This window comes from Sus scrofa, chromosome 9 (assembly GCF_054392235.1).
Source record: "Sus scrofa isolate SSC_HxYL_T2T_F1_AM1 chromosome 9, Sscrofa_HxYL_maternal_Yorkshire_Landrace_v2.0, whole genome shotgun sequence".
In the NCBI taxonomy this organism is placed as follows: domain Eukaryota; kingdom Metazoa; phylum Chordata; class Mammalia; order Artiodactyla; family Suidae; genus Sus; species Sus scrofa.
This window is the reverse complement of record NC_139391.1, coordinates 2,350,807-2,372,368: the sequence shown is the minus strand read 5'-3', so window position 1 is coordinate 2,372,368 and position 21,562 is coordinate 2,350,807. Positions and strand designations below refer to the sequence as shown.

Below are 21,562 nucleotides of genomic sequence, written 5' to 3'. Positions count from 1 at the left end.
GAGACTCTGGATGTTGACAGCAAAAACTGGACTCCCCAGAGCATTGTCATATGAAACTATTAATGAGACACAGACACCCAGCTCCATAACCTCAGGTATCACAGAAATTGAAACTAAATGAACTGGCTTTTTTTTCCCTTTCTGGTTATACCTCCCCTGGGCTAAGAAGGAAGAGAATGGTGTCTTCTGAGCTATTTGAATGGCTGCCCGCTGCCCGCGGAGATGTTTTCCCAGCAGAGGGAAATGGGCTTATTGGAGACGTGCTGAGAGGAGGCGAGGGGACCCTGAGGTCAGCAGTCAGGGCCTGCGGGGCCTGGGTCTCTGCCCACCTCTCCCGGCCTGGACCTCGCACAGGGCCTGGCAAGGGTCCGGGTGCGTCCAGGACTGTGGACGGGTGGGGTCTCGGGCTGCTGCTCTCAGGCTGCTGCAGCTCCTTGTCAAGAGCCGGGGAGGAACAAGGGGTTCGCAGGGTCCAGCAGAGACGCTCGCTCTTCTCCCTGCACAGGTTGCATGTGACCAGGTTGGGTGCAGTGCTCTGACCAGGGGAGGGTGTGGGTGTGTGTTGCAGCAGAGGGATGTTTGCAGGAGGCATTGCAGCAAACTGGGGTTGGGGCTCCGTAGGGGGGTGGGGGGCTGCAGGGCGAGGATGCACACGGACAGAAACTATTTGAAGAACTTTGTGGGCCTGGGTGGGAGATGCTATTGTAGGAAATGGGGCATCTCCGAGGGGCTATATGGAGACCTGTGGGAGAGAGCAGAGCTGGTCTGGGCTGCCGGTGGGCAGCCCAGCACTGCAGGCCCCTCTTTGTGGGCTTTGGGTGCGTTGTGGGGGATGTGAGTGGCGCCACATGGGGGACTCCATGCAGATGGTTAAGGCTGGGGGGCTTCTGTTCCTGGAGATGGTTAAGGCTGGGGGGCTTCTATCCAGCTGCAGGTGGATGGATAGAAGGTGGCAGAGCCCTGGATGGCCTCGGCGGCTTGGCCGTCTGAAGATGAGTGTGGTTCTGTAGGGTGGGGGCTCCCCGAGTGTGGGGGTTTCTTCTCCTTCACGTGATTGATGATGTCATGAAGGGGGGACACGGGGGACCCTGGAGACGAGCAGAAGGAGCAGTGCATCCCTTGCGGCGCTGCCCACCCCTGCGTCTTCCGTGCAGCAGACCCAAGACGCTTTCTAACGCTTGGGTTTGTGCTTTCTCACCAGGACAACGTGGATCTCGGAGAGCTGATGTTCTCCCTCTGCTACCTTCCAACGGCGGGCAGGCTGACCATCACCGTCATAAAAGCAAGGAACCTGAAGGCGATGGACATCACGGGAGCGTCAGGTGGGGCTGTGTCCACGGCGGCTCTCCTCCCACAGTTCTCGCGCGTACCTTGTGAGTCTCCCGCGGAGAAGACGTGGTGGACTTTGGCACCAAAGCGCCCGGGGTTTCATGCTAGGACCTAGACCTAGGACATCACTGTGTGGCCTCGGGCAAGTCGCTGAACCGCTTAACGGGTCTGGGCTTCGGATTCCCCGTCTGTAAAAAGGAGGGTAACCGTGGCATCTGGCTCGCTGGTGCTGCCGGGAGTGAGCGAGTCCTAAGAAGCCCTCTCAGTGGTCCTCAGAGTTCGCGCCATCAGTGTCGTCATCCTTAGGTCCTCTTCGCGCGATGGTGAACCTGACCCCGAGCGGGCGCTGCCGATGAAGCGCAGCTGAGTCTTTCCTCAGCTGTAAGCAGGATCCCCTCGGGCCTTTCACAGATGGGTAACCCAATATCCTTGCATCAAAGGCTAGCAGAGAACTCGGCGGTTGGGTTTCCCAGTGAATCAGTGTCCCCTTAAACTCTAGGACCCAACAGAAAATCCCCGCTGGGCATTTCCCTTTTACACAAGTTCACAAGCCAGCTCTGCACGGGCTCCCGAAATGCGGTTGCAGAATGCCCGGTCCACGGGCTTTGGGTCACTGAAATAAAAAATGCAGGACTTCCCGTGGTGGCGCAGTGGTTAACGAATCCGACTAGGAACCATGAGGTTGCGGGTTCGGTCCCTGCCCTTGCTCAGTGGGTTAACGATCCGGCGTTGCCGTGAGCTGTGGTGTAGGTTGCAGATGCGGCTCGGATCCCGCGTTGCTGTGGCTCTGGCGTAGGCCAGTGGCTGCGGCTCCGATTCAACCCCTAGCCTGGGAACCTCCATATGCCACGGGAGAGGCCCAAGAAATAGCAACAACAACAACAACAACGAAAGACAAAAAGACAAAAGACAAAAAAAAAAAAAAAAATGCAGTATATTCTGCTTCCCGGACGTCAGTGTCTTTTTCAAGCAGAAAAAGGATGTGGCCCCTTCTGGCCTTTGCCGGATGGTGTCTAGGTGTCAGGGCTTCACCTGGTCAGGCAGCTGAAGCGAGAAGGACTCCCACTGAACTCCCGGGAGACTAGGGAGGTGAAAGCAGGGTGTCCCACCTGAAGCAGAGACCAGCTCTGTCACCTGTCACCCCCTCCCAGCATGGCACCCGAGCAGACCTGTGTCCTTTCTCTCCTTGACCTGCTGACCTCCCCTCTCCCCCGCCTTGGCCCCCCGCTGCAGGCTGCTCTGGGGCCTGAGGCCCCCACACTGAAGGAAATCCACCCCCAGCCCACGCCCAGGTCCCCCCTGTCCTCCAGGGACTCAGCTTCTCCGTTTCCTAAAGTCCTGGCGTTCGGAAAAGGTCCCCAGGGTGGCTCTGGGCCGGGCCTGCAGCCAGTCTCCCAGGCGTGGGCAGTGCTTTTGCGTGGCCCCTGCTGTGGCAGCCAGGCAGGTCCTGGACCTTGGCCAGGATGTTTCTACCCTATCTTTAAATACCACGCATTTTGAGGAGAAAGTGTCCTGTGCTTTTTCCCGAATGAGTGGCTTAATGATCCCAACTCCAGTCGCTGCCCAGACATCGTATTAATGAAAATCTCCCAACGCCAGTCCTCAGGCAGGGAACGGGTTCTGCAGACCGTGGTCCTTGAGACTCTGCCGCGGGGACCCTGCCGGCCTGCATCCGCACTCATCCTCACGTACCCCTGCTTCTCCGGCCTCCGCAGACCCCTACGTGAAGGTCTCGCTGATGTGTGAGGGCAGACGACTGAAGAAGAGGAAGACGTCCACCAAGAGAAACACCCTGAACCCCGTTTACAACGAAGCCATAGTCTTCGACGTCCCTCCCGAGAACATCGACCAGATCCACCTGTCCATCGCGGTCATGGACTACGACCGGTGAGATGCCTGGAGCTCTTTCTCGGGGCAGGTCCGCTGTGCCCAGGGCTGGGGAGGGAGTCTTAGCTGGTGTCTGGGTGCAGCCACAGGAAAGGCGTCTGTGAGCAGCACGCCCAGAGCTCTGACGAGGAGTCGCCTTCTGGGCAGATTTCCAGGGTGCCCCGAACGCTCTCCCACTTCCTCCCCGCTCCCCACTTCTCCTCTCCATCTTCTTGCGCCCTAGAATCTCAGCTTGGAGACCAGATCTCGCTCTGCCCATCCTCCCAGGCAACCCCGCCTTTTAGGAAAGCGCCCCTCGAAGCCGCAGAAGGATTACCTTCGCCAGACCGTCAGCAGTTCCAACACGTCACTTCCTTCTCTTCTTCCTTCCTTCCCCCGACGTGTTAATAAAAATCACGCCCGTCTCCTTAAGTCTGAAAGCACACACACACCTATCCTCTTGAAAATGCTAGCATCGGTGTGGATGACAGGGCACATTAAAATGTATAAGATGCTCGACTTTCTAATTATTACAGCGCAGCAGAGATATTTATAGCCTGCATTGTAGCCAATTGTGTATTTAAAGGACAGATTTGAGAAACAGTCATTTTAATATGCAAAGGAAGTACCAACAGGGAATTATACATGTTAAACCCGTCATTAGACTGAAATGCAAAGTCTCCTTCTAATTGGAAACCTTCTCGTGATCTGGGCACAATTATTAAAATTAAAAAAAATTCTGACTTCTAATATCTTACAATATTATTTGCAGCTAAAAATTTTCCCACAGACCCTGAAATGTCAGGAAGGCCCTGAGCTCTTTCGAGCAGACGCCTGGGTGCAGCACAGCTGTCTTCCAACCCCAGGAACACGTGGGTTGGCTCAGCCCATGGGTGTGACAATCCCGCTGTCGCCTCTGGATGGCACCCAGCACCAGTAGTGTCTGGCCACGGGAGGGGACGTTGCCCACCAGCCGTGGGAGGCTGGGCCAGTATTTTTCAAGCTATTGCCAAGTTTCCTGCATCGGCAAATCTGATTATGTGAGCTCTGCTTCAGTTTAATTCTCAGTGAACTCATGAATCTGGCCTGGAAAAATCCATGGCAGAATTCATGGGGCTTCTGCCTGCTACTGATTTTAATGAGCATAGAATCCAATATCCTTCACACAGCTTCCCCACCTCGTCTCCCCCTTGCTCCCTACGCACGGATAGGAGGAAAAAAGTCTTTGCAGGAAGGAAAAAGGAGAGAACACGTCCATGCATTTGGGTCTCAAAGAGTTAAAGGACGGGCCATGTCATTCTGCTTATGCACAAAAGATTGTTACCCAGAACCCGTCAGGGCAGAAAGAAGCGATTCAGGGCAGGGCCTGTCCAGGGATGTTGCAGAAACACTAGCTAAGTATTGAGAGAGCTAAATATCTTTCTGCCGAAGGGAACTCAAGTTAGGTCAACGATGCAGGTCTGGGCTTGGAAGGAAGGAAGGAAGAGCCTGAGAAGACAATGTGTCCTCCAAGGAGAGGGTTGCAGGAAGACCCAGGGCCTCCTCCACTCTGCCCCTTTTGGGAGCTGAAGGCCGCAGCTGCCACTCAGAGCTTCTCCCTTAGCTGTACTTGGCTCCCACTTGCAGGAATGGAGTAGCCGTTAATGCAAGAAACTCCTTCCGCATGGCCCCCTGTCACTACATGGATTTGGAGGCCTGAGCTCAACCTTATTCCAGAACCCGAGTGGCATTCTTTGTGTGCATCACAAAGTTCTTCCAACACAGGGTTCCTGGAAACCAGCGAGGCCATGGCAGTGTTACAACGGCTGAGGTGTATGAGGGCCAGACTCCATGTCCTCGTGGCTGTTAAACTTGGCCTCGCGTTTTAAGTCGGGGAATAAAAAGGCCCACCCCTTCCCTATTCCTCTAGCAGTTTGAGTGGTTGCTGCTCTTACATACCAAAATTTTAGGAAAAAAACTATTGTGGACCGTTTTCACAGTGTAGGTCACAATGAGATCATCGGCGTATGTCAAGTAGGCAACGACGCCGAGAGGCTGGGCAGAGACCACTGGAGTGAGATGCTGTCGTACCCACGCAAGCCCATCGCACACTGGCACGCCCTGGTGGAGGTAAGGCCCTGCTCCCCTCGCGCCCCGCTTCGCACAAGGGGAGCGGCTTGACTGTGAAATGCAGGAGCCACCAGAACTGTGAGTGTAGGTCTGGGGTCAGTGTTGGGGTCCCCCGGTTGCATTTCGGGGGGCGTCCTTTGGGAACTGCATCCAATGCGAAGTTGAGTCTGGGCTCCCTGCCACTCAGGGATTATCCTCCACTTGGATTGTTTTCAAAAAAGGTCAAGAATCTGTTGTCTCATGTTACGCTTTGGGTTGACCTTCGGAGGGCATCTGCAGGACCTGGGTGAGTGCAGAGGTCCAGGCCATCACAGAGTGACTTAACTTGGCCTCAGGAACAACTGGACACTGGGAGAGAGGGTTCTCAGACTGGCTCTAGCGTGAACCTGTGATTCTGGACAAACTGGTTAGATTCAGATTCAGATACATATGACGAAAAACAGCAAACCACAAAATACAAGTGAAATGGAGATGTATGTCTTTTTTACATTAAAAAGACACACAGGGAAGCTATTTAGGATGTTATAGACGCTCTGTGATTAAGGAGATCTTGCTGCCTCCCTCTCTCAGTGTGGGGTGTTTTGTTTTGCTGATGTCTCCTCATTGCACAACATGGCTGCTAAGTTTCAACCATCACGTATCTTCCAGGCAGTAGAAAGGTGGGAGGAGACAAGAGCCCCAAGCCCACATCTTCCTTTTTAAAGGATTTTCCTTGATGTCCTGTGCAACACTGCTGCTTATGTTTAATTAGTCTCAGAGCTTAGTTACAGAGACATGTCTAGTTTCAAGGGAGGGTGGGAAGTATATCCTTTTCGTTGCGCGGCAGCATGTCTGCTAAAAGCAGGGTTCTGTTTCAGGGTAGAAGAGGTGGCCATGGACCGTGCTTCTGCCTCCCACCCTCATTCATTCACTCACTCCCACCTCATTTCCTTCTCATTCCCCCCACCCCCCACCCTTTATCCTTACTCGGTGACTCACCTTTTTTTTGGTTTTATAATTTCTTAACTTATTTTAAAAATTATTTTCTTATTCACTCCCTTTCTTGTTTTTCTGGGTTTTGGGTTTTTTTTTTAAGGAAAGTGTAGTTGATTTATAATGCTTCTTCAATGTCTGTTGTACAGCAGAGTGACCCAGTCACACCCAGGTCCCTGTGCTGTAGAGGAGGGCCCCATTGCCCGTCCGTTCCAAATGTTACAGTTTGCATCCACCAACCCCGAACTCCCCATCCTTCACACTCCCTCCCCCCTACCCTCTGGCAACCAGAAGTCTTCTCTCCATGTCCATGACCTTTCTCTGTTTTGTAGATAAGATCATCTGTGCCATAGTTTAGATTCCACATACAAGTGATATCATGTGATATTTGTCTTTCCCTTTAAGACTTATTTCACTTAATATGAGAATCTCTAGTTCCATCCATGTTGCTGCAAATGATATTATCTTGTCCTTGTTTGTGGCTCAGTAGTATTCCACTGTACATATATACCACATCTTCTTTATCCACTCTTCTGTTGATGGACATTCAGTTTGTTTCCATGTCTTAGCTATTGCATATAGTGCTGCTCTGGACATAGGGGTGCATATATCTTTTTGTCTGGATAGATGCCCAGGAGTGGGATTGCTGGGTCATATGGTAGTTCTATGTTTGGTTTTCTGAGCACCTCCATACTGTATTCCATAGCGGTTGTTCCAATTTACATTCCCACCCACAGTGTAGGAGGGTTCCCTTTTCTCTATACCCTCTCCAGCATTTCTTATTTGTAGACTTACTAATGATGGCCGTTCTAACCAGTGTGAGGTGGTACCTCATCACAGTTTTGATTTGCGTTTCTCTAATAATTAGTGATGTTGAGCATTTTTTCATGTGCCTGTTGGCTGTCTGAATGTCTTCTTCAGAGAAATGTCTATTTTAGGCCTTCTGCCCATTTTTCAATTGGGTTGTTTGTTTTTTTGTTATTGAGTTGTTTATATATTTTGGATATTAGGCCTTCATTGCATCATTTGCAAAGATTTTCTCCCATTCTGTGGACTGTCTTTTCATTTTTTTAATGGTTTCCTTTGCCGTGCCAAAGCTTTTGAGTTTAATTAGTTCCCATTGGTTTATTTTTGTTTTTGTTGGCCTTATTCTAGGAGGTGGATCAAATAAGACGTTGCTGTGATTTATGTTGAATAGTGTTCTGCCTGTGTTTTCCTCTAAGAGTTTTATAGTATCAGGTCTTATATCTAGGTCTTTAATCCATTTTGGGTTTGTTTTTGTGTATGGTGTTAGGGAGTGTTCTAATTTCATTCTTTTACATGTGGCTGTCCAGTTTTCCCAGCACCACGTATTAAAGAGACTATCTTTCTTCTACTATATGTTCTTACCTCCTTTGTGATATATTAATTGACCCTAGGTGCTTGGGTTTACTTCTGGGTTTTTTATCCTGTTCCACTGGTCTATATTTGTTTTTTTTGTTTTTTTTTTTTTTTGTTCAGTAACACATTGTTTTGATAACCATACCTTTGAAATATTGGCTGAAGTCAGGGAACCTAATTCGTCCATTTCCATTTTTCTTTTTCAAAATTGCTTTGGCTATTCAGGGTCTTTTGTGTTTCCATACAAATTTTAAAATACTTTGTTATAATTCTGTGAAGAACATCTTTGGTAATTTGATAGGGATTATTTTGAATCTGTAGATTGCCTTGGGCAGTACAGTTATTTTGACAATATTGATTCTTCCCATCCAAGAGCATGGTATATCTTTCCATCTGTGTCATCTTTGATTTCTTTCATCAGCATCTTATATTTGTCAGAGAATAGGTCTTTTGTCTCTTTAGCTAGGTTTATTCTTAGGTATTTTATTCTTTTTGATGTGATGATAAATATGGTGGTTTCTCTGATTTCTCTTTCTGATCTTTCATGGTTGGTATATAGAAATGCAGTGGAGTTCTGTGTATTAATTTTGCATCCTGAAACTTTGCCAAATTCATTGATGAGTTCTAACAGTTTTCTGGTAGTTTCTTTAGGGTTCTCCAAGTATAGTATCATGTCTTGTGCAAACAGTAATAGTTTTACTTCTTTTCCAATTTGGATTCCTTTTATTTCTTTTTCTTCTATGATTTCTTTTTCTTCTCCTATCGCTAGGACTTCCAAAACTGTGTTGACTAGTAGCGGTGAAAGTGGACATCCTTGTCTTGTTCCTGATCTTAGTGGAAATGTTTTCAGTTTTTCACCATTGTGGATTCGTCATATATGGCTTTTATTATGTTGAGGTAGGTTTCCTCTCGGCTTGCTTTCTGGAGTTTTTGTTTGTTGGTTTGTTTGTTTGTTTTTAACTAACTCATTCTCAAAAATAAATTGGAGTTCCCTTTGTGGGTCAGTGAGTTAAGAACCCAACTAGTATCCATGAGGATGCAGGTTCGATCCCTGGCCTCACTCAGTGGGTTAAGGATCTGGCATTGCCATGAGCTGCAGTGTTGGTTGCAGATGCGGCTCAGATCCCGTGTTGCTGTGGCTGTGGTGTAGGCCGGCAGCTGCAGCTCCAATTTGACCCCTAGCCTGGGAACCTCCATGTGCTGTAGGTGTAGCCCTAAAATGAAAAAAATATTAAAAAATTGCCTCACTAGGTGACATTTCTGTGGGTGAAATGCCATATTAGATAGAGAACATGCTGGCATAGGGAACCTTTCCTTCCTTTGAAGAGCTTACAGAGCAGGAGCGGGAAAGGACAGCATGTGAACGAATTGTAAATCACCAGTCACGAGCCTTGTCCTCCACGTCAGGAGCTACAGGGGCGCAGTGGAGGAGGCCCTCATCACGCTGGGACAAGCTCGTCCGTCGAGCGTCAGTCCCGCCTGCTCCTGGGAAGCAAAGAGAAGTGAGCCCCTGGGAACAGGGATACCAGGGAGCGTGGGTTCCAGGTGAGAACTCCCTCTTACTCTGTTCGCTGCAAAGCCGTCCTGAGAGCCCAAGACCAGAGCCTCGCCCAGGGTGGGTTCTGCAGCCGCAGACAGTCAGTCAGTCTAAGTGACATGCAGGGCAGCCATGGAGAGGCAAGAAGGCCCCCGGGGACGGAGGGAGCCTTCCTTTGTTGGAGATGCTGCTGGAGGGAAGAGCAGGATAGGATCTGTGGACTGATTCTAAGCGTCAGGGCCTCCAGGAGGTATAGTCACAGAGTGCCCAGGGCCCCCTATTTTGCAGGTCCTTGAGGATGCTTCTGTCCTTGGGCCTTAGAAGCAAAGACTCTTTCTTTCCACACTCAGAATTGGTCCCTAAGGGAGACCTGTGGAACCCGTGAAGCACTTGAGAAGGAGCTGAGGGACTGGGGCTGACGACGGAGCCCCTGGTGGAACGGTCAAAGGCGTGAAATTGCCAGAGTTGTCACTAGCAGTGGTGGTTAGAGCACCGGTAACAGACTTTTTGCTCTGTTACAGGTTGCTGCTGGCTTTAATGCTTATTTGTAACATGGGGCGTCAAAGAGCACAGGAAGTGGGGCACAGGAAGTGGGGAGGGACACGGGTGTGGCCTGTGGCTGAGCCGTGAGCCCTGATTCTGTGCACAGGCACTTTGGTCTCAGTGACCTACCCAGGGAGTGACCGTAGGTGGCGCTCTGGGCACAGCCAAGCAGCCACGTGTGCACCTGGCATGCAGGAATGTGGAGTAGGCGGCCCGGGAGAAAGTGCAGCATGACTGGCCGCTTGGGAGACCTTCCGTAAACCTGAGCCCTTGGCTTATGGCAAATCTGTGTTTGACAGCTACTTAAGTGTGAGAGAGAAGTGTTCTGAGGGTTAAACCACTAAAACGTGGGAGTCGTTTGCTACAGCAGCTGCAAACACCTCGGGGAACACAGTGGCCTTTTTTCGACAGTTGCCGCAGAACTAAGGAAGAGAAATGTCTCTTGCGTGAAAAGGCAAACCTGAGATGCCATCCCGCCCTGTTGCTTCCTGTCTCTTTGAAGTACATGCCCCGGACTTCAGATCCATGGGGGGGAGGGGGACAGTTCTTCCTCTTTTAAGAAGAAACATGTGAGGAGCAGAATCGGGGCAGTGACACCAGCTGAGCTGTGTGGGAGGGCGGGGCCCCATGCTTTGCTGTTGGGATGGAGGCGGCCGTGGGCAGAGTGGATGCAGGCGCTCCCTTTGGACTTGGCTGGACTTGGAGTCACATCCCTGTGCTGCCCCTCAGTTGTTGGTGCTCCCCTTTCGGAAGCTCAGCTTCCTCCCCGTGACGTGCCCGTCGTGGCGCCCGTCCCACAAGGGGGGCTGTGAGGAGGTACGGGAGGCACCGCCGCTGCCACCTGGTAAAAGCTCCTGACATCCTTGCTGTGCGTACCCCACACTCAGAGGGTCTGCTGGGGTGCTTACGGGGCTGTGGCATCTGACGTGGAGGGAGGAGGAAAGGGGCCGTCCTCCACCCCCCGTGTGCCAGTCGGCTGTGACCTCACACCGGGAGAGGGGTCATTTGGGACTTGGCTGGAAGTAGATACACTCATTTACGTTCTGTTCTCTCTCCTTTCTGCCTTGGCTGTAAAGATAGGTTGCACTTTTGCTGAGAACCTTTAAAATTTCTGCTTTAAAACAAAACAGCAATGACGTCCCAGTTCTCTGGGTGTGAGTGCGTGTGTGTAAGAATGCATGGCAGAGGGGGAAGGAGAGAGGACGCGTGGTGGTTGGGATCTAGTACGAAGGAGGCTGGCCTGGCAGAAGCTCTTTGCCATGGGCGCTGGGACCGGGTCAGGCCTGTGCTCTGAGCCCCGCAGAGATCTGGCAGCCGGCGTGGGACCGCCTCCAGCATGTCCTGACGTCGCCAAGGCTGGTGGCAGATGGCCTTTCCAAAGCCAATGAGTTCAAAACCCGTTTCTCTCTGAGGGGTTCTGGATGGCTTCGCCGCACATCCAAAGGTCAGCCACTGCCGCTCCCTTTCCTCTGCCCGATGACAGAGGTTCCAAAAACTGGGTAAAGTCCCTCAGAGCAGCTGCCTGGGACCTGGGGACAGGAGCCTCCCCTGCAGGGGCCTCCCTACAGCCCCTCCCCTGTGTGTCCCAGAGAAGATGTGTGCCTGGTGCCCCCCCACCAGCCTGCACGTGGTGCTGGCCACGCCCTGAGCTGAGAAGCGGTCGGAGCAACAGAAGTGGTTCCAGGCTTCTGCCTCTTCTGTGCCCGCTGGATTAGCAAGTAGGGAATCTGCTTGGCCGGGAAAACCAGGCCACAGGCACCACTGAGTTGAATCCGTGTTTTTTTTTGTTTGTTTGTTTTTGTTTTTGTTTTTTTCTTTTTTTTTTTCCTCAAAGAGATGGAATCCAATCAGAATAGACAGGGAAGGTTCCCAGCATCCCCTGATGGACAGACATGTGCGATTCTAAACCCCAGGGTCCCAACCGGGGTGCTCAGGTCTGCAAGCTCCCCCTTTTCTCCGAGCCCCTGGTTTGTCTGACTGTCTGCAGGGCCCCCTCGACAAGCCTGAAGCCCCCTGCAACTCAGGGTCCTGCAATTCCATGTGTAGCTGGGGCGCGTGGGGCACAGCACACCCCGCGTGAACGGAGCCGGCATCGGCTGCCCTCTGCCTCCTGAAGGGTGTAGACTGAGCTGTGTAACGTACGCAGACTCGACTGGGAGTTACACAGCTTACACGGGTTTACCCTTTCGACCAGCTCCGGTATCCTCCATCACGTGCCCAGCAGGGCCCACCCGGAGTCTTCGAGGGTCGCCCAGGTTGGGTTGAGTGTCCACCCCTGGTCCAGTTTGCTGCAGGTCAGAGCTCATGGAAATGTGAGCCGGCCACACTCCAGCAGGACTGGGGAGGGCAGACTTCCCAAGAAGCACCCCCGCCGGCAGGACGGGTGGACCCCAGTGACCCCCGCCCCTCCCAGGAGAATCTGCAGGGAGGGAGGGAGGGCTCCAGCATTCCAGGCCAGGCACCCTTCGCAGCAGGTTGACAGGAGGAGGGGCTGACTGGCAGAAGCCAAGCAGATCACCTTCCCCTCAGGGAGCTTGAGTCCTGCGGGCGGGGTTGGGTCCTGGTGAGACTAGGCCAGCAGAGAAGGCAGCTCAGACCAGGAAAACAAGGCTGACCCGAGGCACAGGACGGGAGAGCCCACGGGGAGCTGCCGCTGGCAAGCAGGAGATGTTCGGGGTGCTCACGGGCACCCCGGATCGTAGGGTTTGGGGACACTATGCTCCAGTCCCTGGCGGTAGAGCTGGCCTGAGGCAGCAGCCACATGTCCTGCCCTCTGAAGGCGCAGCTCGAGGACAGGGTCTGTGAGCCCAATGTGTACGCAGGTCGGGGGGCAGTGGGGGGTGAGCGTGGGGACCCGCGGCCGTCTGCCTCAGCACGCTCCCCCCGCCAACACGGAGTCCAGCAGGAGGTCTCAGCATCTCCAAGAACAAAATGTCTGTTCTGGTTGGAAACTGAGACACCCGGAAACACGTAGGTACATTCCGACAGCAAGAACATGTATTCGTTTATTCTTTAAAAGGGAAGCCCTCCCGGCGAGGCGCAGGAAGGGAACAAAATCAGTTTGATTTTGCCGCTGAATGTTTCTCAGTCTTTTCCAGGTTAGCTCGGCCTCTTAGGAATAATCAATCGGTCAGACGTAATGTTCCGATTCCTCCTAGGATCCGCTTCTACCCGGCGGCCTCCTCCGTCCTTCCGCTGCCTCAGCGGGCGCCCAGGTGAGGGAAGCTCAAAGACTGGGCCTGTGGTCCTGCTCGTCCGCGGCCCTCAGATGCTGCCGTCCCTGCCTGGGCTGCTTGGACGCCCCCGCGGCTCCTGGCCGCTGGCAGATCTCAGGCCTCCCAGTGGGTGCCTGGCCCAAGCGAGAGGTCTTCTCCGCAGCCTTTGGTACAGGGGTCACTTCCCCACATGCTGGAACCACCCCCCAAACCCCGTCGGCCAGTGTTGTCCCCTCCTTTCCGCATCCCCCAAGCGTTCAGGGACACGCGGGAGCTGCACAGACTCGGTGCCAATTCGGGCGCCTTCCTCGTGCCCAGAGAGTTACACGGCCACTTCTCCGCTGTTCCTCTAGCCTCCCGTGGGCATATCTGCCTTCAGCTGCCTCCTCGACCCCCCTGACGCCAGAGGCGTCAAGCCTGACGGGGCGAGCCGGCACCTCCCGTGCATCCCCTCCCTCTCTCCTGCCAGAGGCTCTCACTCGCTCGGCCGCTGGTGGAAACGTCTTTATGTCAGGGCGTGATTTCCTTCAACCTGTGACCTGTGTTGGGGTCTCAGGTTTCCTCACAGCGTCGAAGGGCGTGTGTCTCTTTTCTCTTGACAAGGCCTGGCTGCTGAGACTCCCGTTTCCAGGACGGTCCGTCTGTCCACTGACCTGGGCTTGTTTGTGCTCAGTTTGCAGGGCCGTGTAGCCCTGATTCCTTTGCATGGAAGAGCATGACTTACAGAGACTAGCAATACTCTCCCTGTGGCTTAGGTATTGAACTAATATTTGGGGAATGAACGCAAGAATGAATGAATAAGACACATAATGGAAGCATTTGGGTTCCTTTAGTTCTTTTTTTTTTTTTCCGTTTTTGAAGCTTTGTTGAGGATTCCTTTTTGTTTGTTTGTTTGTTTTTTTCTGGTTTTTGTTGTTGTTGTTGAGAATTCCTTTAGTTCTCATGTTCCACAATTTCCCGCCAGTAGAAGTCAGTTTGGTGCAACATGTAAAAGGTATTGAAAGGACCATAGGCTTTTCCAGCAGAGATGGTCCTTCTTTTATTTTTCGTCTTTTTGCCATTTCTTAGGCTGCTCCCGCGGCATTTGGAGGTTCCCAGGCTAGGGGTCGAATCAGAGCTGTAGCCACTGGCCTACACCACAGCCACAGCAACGCCAGATCCGAGCCGCGTCTGTGACCTACAGCACAGCTCACGGCAACGCTGGATCCTTAACCCACTGAACAAGGCCAGGGATCAAACCCGCAACTTCATGGTTCCTAGTCGGATCTGTTAACCACTGCGCCACGACGGGAACTCCCGGAGATGGTCCTTCTTAAGTGCCAAGCTTTGATGACCTTTTCTGCATTTAGGAGAAGGACTGGAGAAGAGGCCGCTTCTCCCCTGGGGCTCCACGAACTTCCCTCTGACGATCGTGGCTTTGCACGTCTCGTGCAGCTGAGAAGTGTCAGGAACGTCAGCTTGGGCACCTTGGTACCTTGTGAGGGTCCCCTGAGCTGGTAGCGCGGCCGGTCCTAGAGTGTTTCAGGGTCCTCCTTCATAGGCGACAGAGGAGGCAGACCCCACCGGAAACGGCAGCCTCTGCGTCCTGAGTGGGGACTGACAGGAGGGTGACAAGGACGTTGGTCCGCGAGCTGGCTTTTCTCACCAGGGAAACCTTTTAGCGGCATTTTTACATCAGGCAAAGCTTTGCTCCATCTACCTGTGAAGATTTAAAAAAGTCAAGAAATGGCACAAAATAAAGGACTTCGAATTGAGACTGTTTTTTTTTTGTTTGTTTTTTTGCAAAAAAATGAACTATTTCTATAGGGGGATTTAGCATGCCACTTTCCATAAACCCTTGCAGGGCCACTGATGCAAAATGAATTGGGAAGAACAGAAAAATGTGCGGCATGTTTGGGAATCTGAAAAGCACGTCGCCTGTTAGAGTCTGTGCCTGTCGACGTGGTAGCTGGCGTGCAGTTTGGACCAGCAGGCGTGGTCACTGTTCACGGGGCCTTGTGTTTCCAGCTGGCAGAGGGGGCGGCAGACAAAGCCAGGCGCGGTCAGTGGGTCAGGGTTTCCCAGGCAAGTCTTCGTCTCGTACAGTCATCAGGTTTATTTTTTTAGAAAAAGCACGCTAAGCATTTTCTCATCTCCAGCCGGGATACAAATGCAGTGGCTCTTCCAGAGGTTGTCGCTACAGCAGTCATCCAAGCCGTGGAAGCGTTAAGATACACACGGGAGACAAGACAGATAATAACAGTGTGTTGGAAACTAACATTTCTGCCCGAACAGAAAGTCACCTGCTTCTTGACGCTCCTCTCTTACCCGTGACCTTGCCTCAGCAGTCGCTGCCCTGGAGTGTTCCTGTGGCACACTTGAATAGCAATTGACTAAGAAGGTGGCTCTCCGTGGGCTTGGGCCTTCAGCAGCCTCATTTCCAGGAAGGGCATTCAGAGGTGACTGCTCATGCTCGGGGCTGTTGGCCGGTTCTCCCCGTCGGTGAAATGCACCAGCATGGATTGTGCCAGCATCTGACTGAACCACTCTCCTCATGATTTTCTAGAGGAAGAAGAGTACCTCCTGGGTTAGGGGTCCTGGGCAAGGGTGGAGCATCCTGGCAAAGGACAGAGGTACTGATATCTGGAAGGCCACTGCTCCTGGAAAGGAGTCTTTCAAGCGATGCCCATTCAGTGGTCTCTCTCAAATATCAGCAGAGCAACCAGTTGATAAGACCAAGCTGAGTTTCATGCGTACCTGCTAATGGAAGGGGAGGGGCAGTCCGATGTATTGCTGTTGGAAGTGCAGTTTAAGGTGGGTCTTTCAGCGCAGCAAGGGGAACGAGACGGAGGCTGGAGAAGCTTGGTTAGAGTTGAGTAAAGATCGCAATGGAATAATTTCGGCGGACACCGCAAGGTGAAGACGTCGAGACTTTAGAGTTACAGAGTTTGGGGGTGTAAACTGTCTGCTGATACTTTTTAAGGAAGAGTTGATGGTGTGGGGGTGTCCTTGTAATGAGCCACAATGTTATCTACACATTTTCTCTCTCTTGGCCAGAGTTTCTGGGAACAGTGCAGGTGGGTTAATGAAGGCAAGAGAATGGAGCACATTCTGTAGGGAGCTGGCTATGTTGGGGGGATGGCTTTAGTTCTCACACCCCAAGAACACGAAGCAGAAGGAGAGCTGCCAAGGAGCCTGCCTCGTTCCGCAGGTACCACGCACACAGCAGGATGTCCCTGACTTTTTGTTTACTTTTTCAAGCATTGTTGACTTACAGTGTTGTGCTACTTTCCGCTGTGTAGCAGAGAGACCCAGTTACCCACATACAGGCATTCTCTTTATATTCCTTTCCGTTACCACCCATCCCGGCAGATTGGGTGTAGTTCCTGTGCCACACAGGGGACCTTCCTGTTACCTATTCTAAATGTAATCGTTTTCCTCGACTAACCCAGCCCTCCCCTCCCCTCCCATCTCCGTGACAACCCGCGTCTGTTCTCTGTGCCTCTGAGTCTGTTCCAGTGTATAGTCAGGTGCCTTGTGCATTGTGCCATGTTTCAGATTCCACCTATAAATGATATCATATGGCATTTGTCTTTGACTTAATTCACTTAGTGTGAGAGTCTCTGGTTCCAAATCGCATTTTATGTTCTTTATCATGGCTGAGTATCTATACTTACACATAGATTTGTGTATGTCCCACGTCTTCTTAATCCATTCATCTGTCACTGGACACTTAGGTCGTTTCCACGTCTTGTTTACTGTTGTAAACAGTGCTCCCATGCACATGGGGGTGCGTGTGTGCTTTTAAATTATGGTTTTGTCCGCTATATACCCAGGAGTGGGAGTCTATTTTCAGCTTTCTGAGGAACCTCCATCCTGTTCTCTGTAGCAGCTGCACCAACTTATGTTCCCACCAGCAGTGCAGGAGGGTCCCTCTTCTCCACCCTCTCCGCATGCGTTATTTGTAGATTTATTATTCATGGCCATTCTGACCATGTGTGAGGTGGTATCTCATGGCAGTTTTTTAAAAAATTTTTTATAGTTGGTTTACAATGTTCTGTCAATTTCTGCTATACAGCAAAGTGACCCAGCCATACATATATATACATTCTCCTCCATCCTATTCCTTCACAAATGATTGGATGTAGTTCCCTGTGCTGTACAGCCGGACCTCAGTGCTTATCGACTCCAAATGTAATAGTTTGCATCTACTAACCCCAAACTCCCAGTCCGTCCCACTCCTCATTGCAGTTTTGATTTCCATTTCTCAAATATTTAGTGACGCTGAGCATCTTTTCATGTGCCTACTGGCCATCGTATGTCTTCTTTGGAGAAATGTCTATTTAGGTCATCTGCCCATTTTTCTGTTGAGTGGTCTTTTTGTTATTCATTTGTATGAGCTGTTTGTATATTTTGGAAATTGAGCTCTTGTCAGTTACATCATTTGCAGATATTTCCTCCTATTCCATGGGTTGTCTTTTCAGGGTTTTTTATGGTTTCCTTTGCTGTGCAAAAAAATTGTAAGTCTGATGGGATTCCATTTGTTTATTTTTGTTTTTATATCCCTTGCTGATGGTCATGACTTCTGCTTGGGGATTCTAGGGAACTTGGCTCCATCTTTGGCTCCAGTAATGGAGCTAAGAACTCATCCCAAGCTAAGCTAGTCAAGTTCAGTACTGCATAAGCTGATGCACTGAGTCATTGAGTCTTAGAGAACCTTTGGTGTGAATGCTGTCTCTTCCCTATTGGGTGTAAACAAAGAAGCATGTACCTCAGGAGCGGCTGTAGTCCTCTTGGACCTTTAGAGGACCCAGGGTCAGAGTAGGGCCAACCCCATGGATGGCAGAATAGAGAGAGATAAAGAATCCAGACCTACAATCATATGGTGGAGTTGCTGGATCAAGCCTCTCCTGAACATGATGGCACCTCTGGCCTTTACGAATATGTGAGCATATAAGTTCCCTTTGTTATGTGAGCACCGAGAGGTAGGTTTTCTGTTATTTGAAACAGCAGGTATCTGGGACACAGGCAAACACTCACACATCGTTGTCAATATTTGGTTCATTAGCTTGTGTATTGAAACAGTTGTGGCCAAAAGGGAGACGCTCTGCTCTTAATGACATTCGAATGCTGTGTAAAGTGAGGGGGAACCGCTCTCCTTGCACGTTTATGTTTTATTTTCCCGAAAGGACAGTCCCGTCCTGCGTGGCTCCAGGGACCGTGGGCAGCTCTCCATCTGCCAGGGGCTCCCGGTGCTGCTGAGGCCCCTCGGGAGCGAGGATGGGTCACGTCGCCGTCCTTCCCCATGGTCTCCTACCACGTCCTGCTTTCACTCGTTTAGAATGAAAATTAAGACCCATAGTCTCCTAATAACAGGATCCTAGCAACTCTAACACAGTCTTGTGCTTATCTGTTTTATTTTTATTCACAAGCTGAAGCGCAGTCATGCGTGTAAAGTCTGTGATCTCTGGCGGTAGATTTTGTATCCCACCCCCCACCTCCCCATTTTAAATAGAGTTCAGAACTGCTGGAATGGGATGACACTGATCATTGAAATGCTTAAGAATAAAGGAAAGGGGGTTTATTTATTTATTTTTTTCCGCTGCACAGCATGGCGACCAAGTTACACATACATGTATACATATTTTTCCTCCCATTGTTCTGTTGCGAGGTAAGTATCTAGACATAGTTCTCGATGCTACACAGCAGGATCTCATTGTAAATCCATTCCAAGAGCAATAGTTTGCATCTATTAACCCCACGCTCCCCATCCACCCCACTCCCTCCCCATCCCCCTTGGCAACCACAAGTCTATTCTCCAAGTCTATGATTTTCTTTTCTGTGGAAAGCTTCCTTTGTGCTCGATATTAGATTCCAGTTAGAACTGATATCATATGGTATTTGTCTTTCTCTTTCTGACTGACTTCACTTAGTATGAGAGTCTCTAGTTCCATCCATGATGCTGCAAATGACATTATTTTGGTTTTTTTATGGCTGAGTAGTATTCCATTGTGTATATGTACCACATCTTCCTAATCCAATCATCTGTTGATGGACATTTGGGTTGTTTCCAGCTCTTGGCTATTGTGAATAGTGCTGCAATGAATATGCGGTTTGCATGTGTCTTTTTTAAGGAAAGTTTTGTCCGGATCTATGCCCAAGAGTGGGACTGCTGGGTCATATGGTAATTCTATGTATAGATTTCTAAGGTACCTCCATAGTGGCTGTACCAGCTTACATTCCCACCAACAGTGCAGGAGGGTTCCCTTTTCTCCACAACCCAGGAAAGGGGGTTTCTAAAAAGCAAGGGAAACTTTGCAAATCACTAAGCAATTACATAATGCAATCTTAAAGGATGAGAGTGTGCTATCGAGAGTCTGCTCAGACTGTCAGAAGCAGAAGCAGCTATGAATGAAGAGTCGGAAAACAAAGATGTGTTTTTCTTTCTGTGTCCTACATAGCTGAGGATGTAAATGCAGCTACTTAAATGCTGTACATACTGACAGTGAGTGTCCAGGTTGAAAAACTTGCTAAAGGTCATTAAGCCAATTAAGACAGCAGATGCCGTGGAGAGGGATCAAGATTGATAAAAACTGAACTATGTCAGCGTCCCAAGTTTTCCTTCCTGCTAGGACCACTTGGTGAAATCTCCGAAGGGGGCAGGGAGGTGTGGATCCAGACGGAGAGCTTTTCCTTAGGTCTCGTCTTGTTGACTGGGGTCCCGGCCACCCTGGGGGGCAGAGCGGGAATGCCACAGACAGCACCTACTCTCAAGGCGAAGCTGGGCCCGAGGAAATGGCCTGGGCGCCGAGGGGCCTGCAGAGTCCACTATGAAGATACGGAGACCCAGCATCTGGAGCTCCCATCCTGGTTCTGGAAGCTTCCGTGCAAGGGTAGTGAGTGGGGCCCCCAGTGACAATGACTGTGGCCACAGATCAACCTCTAACAAAGGAACCAAGAGCTGGGCGGGGCTCAGGGTGGGCTTCTGTGTTGAGAGCCTGATGGCAGCGCTCCTTGGGGTGAACTTTCAGCCCTGAGGTAGGATCCGAGCAGGACCCTATCTTGCCGGCTGGGCCCACCTGGTGCTTGGGTGCAGGGCGTGGGAGGTGGCCCACTCTGACCCACAAGGTCCCTTGGCTGTGGAGGATTGTGTCACAGGAGCCCAAACCTGGCAGGCAGGCCAGCCACGGGCCTGCAGCTCGGCCTCTCCTGCAGGGTCAGGTCTTCAGAGGTGGGCAGCTGGGAGGAGATACTCTGATCTTTTACTTGCATTCGAGATCCTGTGTCCTTTAAGGCTGCAGAATGTCCATCCCCAGTCGGAGCACCAGCGGTTCTTACCCTGCTGCTTAAAAACAATGCGACGATGCCATCGCTCTAGAGTATGGAACCAGATCGCTGGCATCGCTGGCATCGTCACTGTCACCCTCCCCCTCGCCACTACCATCCCCCCCCCGCCCTGTCCCCTTCCCCCCATGCTCAGGGACCACTAGGTGGCTTGCATTCCCTTGCGTCCCTCTGAGGCTCTGTATCACTGAGATACACCTGCTGAGACGGGTGGGGTGGGAAGCTGTACGAGGGGCCCTGCCTGCGGCTGAGGACAAGCTGAAGAGGCGTAGGTTTGGGGGACAGAGGTGGTGGGGGGCGGCCAGCCACAGAGAATGGAGTTTCGTGTTGGGGGAAAGAGGCGTGAGAAGACATTTGAATCAGATGTAGCGTCTGTTTCGCTGGCCGGAGACGAGGTCACCTTCACGGCCCCCGGAAGCTGTCGGTAGGACTGATGTGAACTTGCATTTGGACTGTAATAGGAGAACTTGACTGAGTCTGGCTCCCAGACTGGAGGGCCCAGGAAGGCCTTATGCTATTCAAGATTATTTGTGTTCTGCTGTCCACACGCATCTCTAGATGTACACATTTAAGGTCCCTAACTGATTTAAGCACACACCGAAAGGCTTACATTCATCGCTTAAGACCGTGTTGTGCAGCTTTTAGAGGTTTTTTTTTTTTTTCTGAATTCTTTCCTGAAGTCCTATCTAATTTGGAAACCGAATGAGCAAAACCGATAGATGCAAGAGCTACTGGGTTCGAAGCAGACAAAAATTGAGGAGCGCAACTTCATTGAGTCCGAGAGGAAGCTGTGACCCAGTTAAACTCCCCAGCAGAGTAATCCAGTTGTGCTGCTTTAGCGTCTGAAGGGAGGGAAACCGTTGCCGGCTCCGCCTCTTAGAGCTGCTCTGCCTGAGAATAAGTTTGTTCTTCGTAAAAGGGACCGTGGGTACTTACCTGTACACACCTGTGGTGGTGATTAAGTGACACAGCGGGTGGGAAGGCACCTGCCGGGGGAGACGCTCACTGCGTATTGATGGCACAAGTGGGACAATACAGTGCCGCCCAGCTTCTCAGTCTCCCACGTCTAATGATGCTACCGCAGGACGCAAGAGTTACTTTGGGGGAGTGCTCCAAGCCTGTCATTTCTCTGCCTTGGGGATTCCCGGTGCTTCACAGGGACTTAGATTGTGGGTGTAGCACAACAGTTAAGAAGTTCCCATTATACACGGAATAGAGCGGAGTGCCTCGAATGCTCTTGGCAGTGATTTACAGTAAGAAGGGCATTTCACATCATGACACACACACA

The 21,562-nt window shown here is 51.2% G+C and overlaps 1 protein-coding gene across 37 annotated transcripts in view; it reads left to right on the top strand.

Moving 5' to 3' along the window:
- The window catches only part of SYT9 (synaptotagmin 9), a 345,167-nt gene that overhangs the window by 290,030 nt on the left and 33,575 nt on the right, over window positions 1–21,562 (top strand). For 30 of the 37 annotated variants that reach the window (XM_084974935.1, XM_084974938.1, XM_084974927.1 and 27 more), the window contains 3 exons: window positions 1,202–1,322; window positions 3,045–3,216; window positions 5,175–5,304. In XM_084974935.1, coding sequence (XP_084831061.1) covers window positions 1,202–1,322; window positions 3,045–3,216; window positions 5,175–5,304 — 423 coding nt within the window. Of the gene's footprint in view, window positions 1–1,201; window positions 1,374–3,044; window positions 3,217–5,174; window positions 5,305–21,562 lie in introns of all 37 variants that reach the window. The other 7 variants (XR_014814463.1, XR_014814464.1, XR_014814462.1 and 4 more) reach the window with 3 other exon arrangements.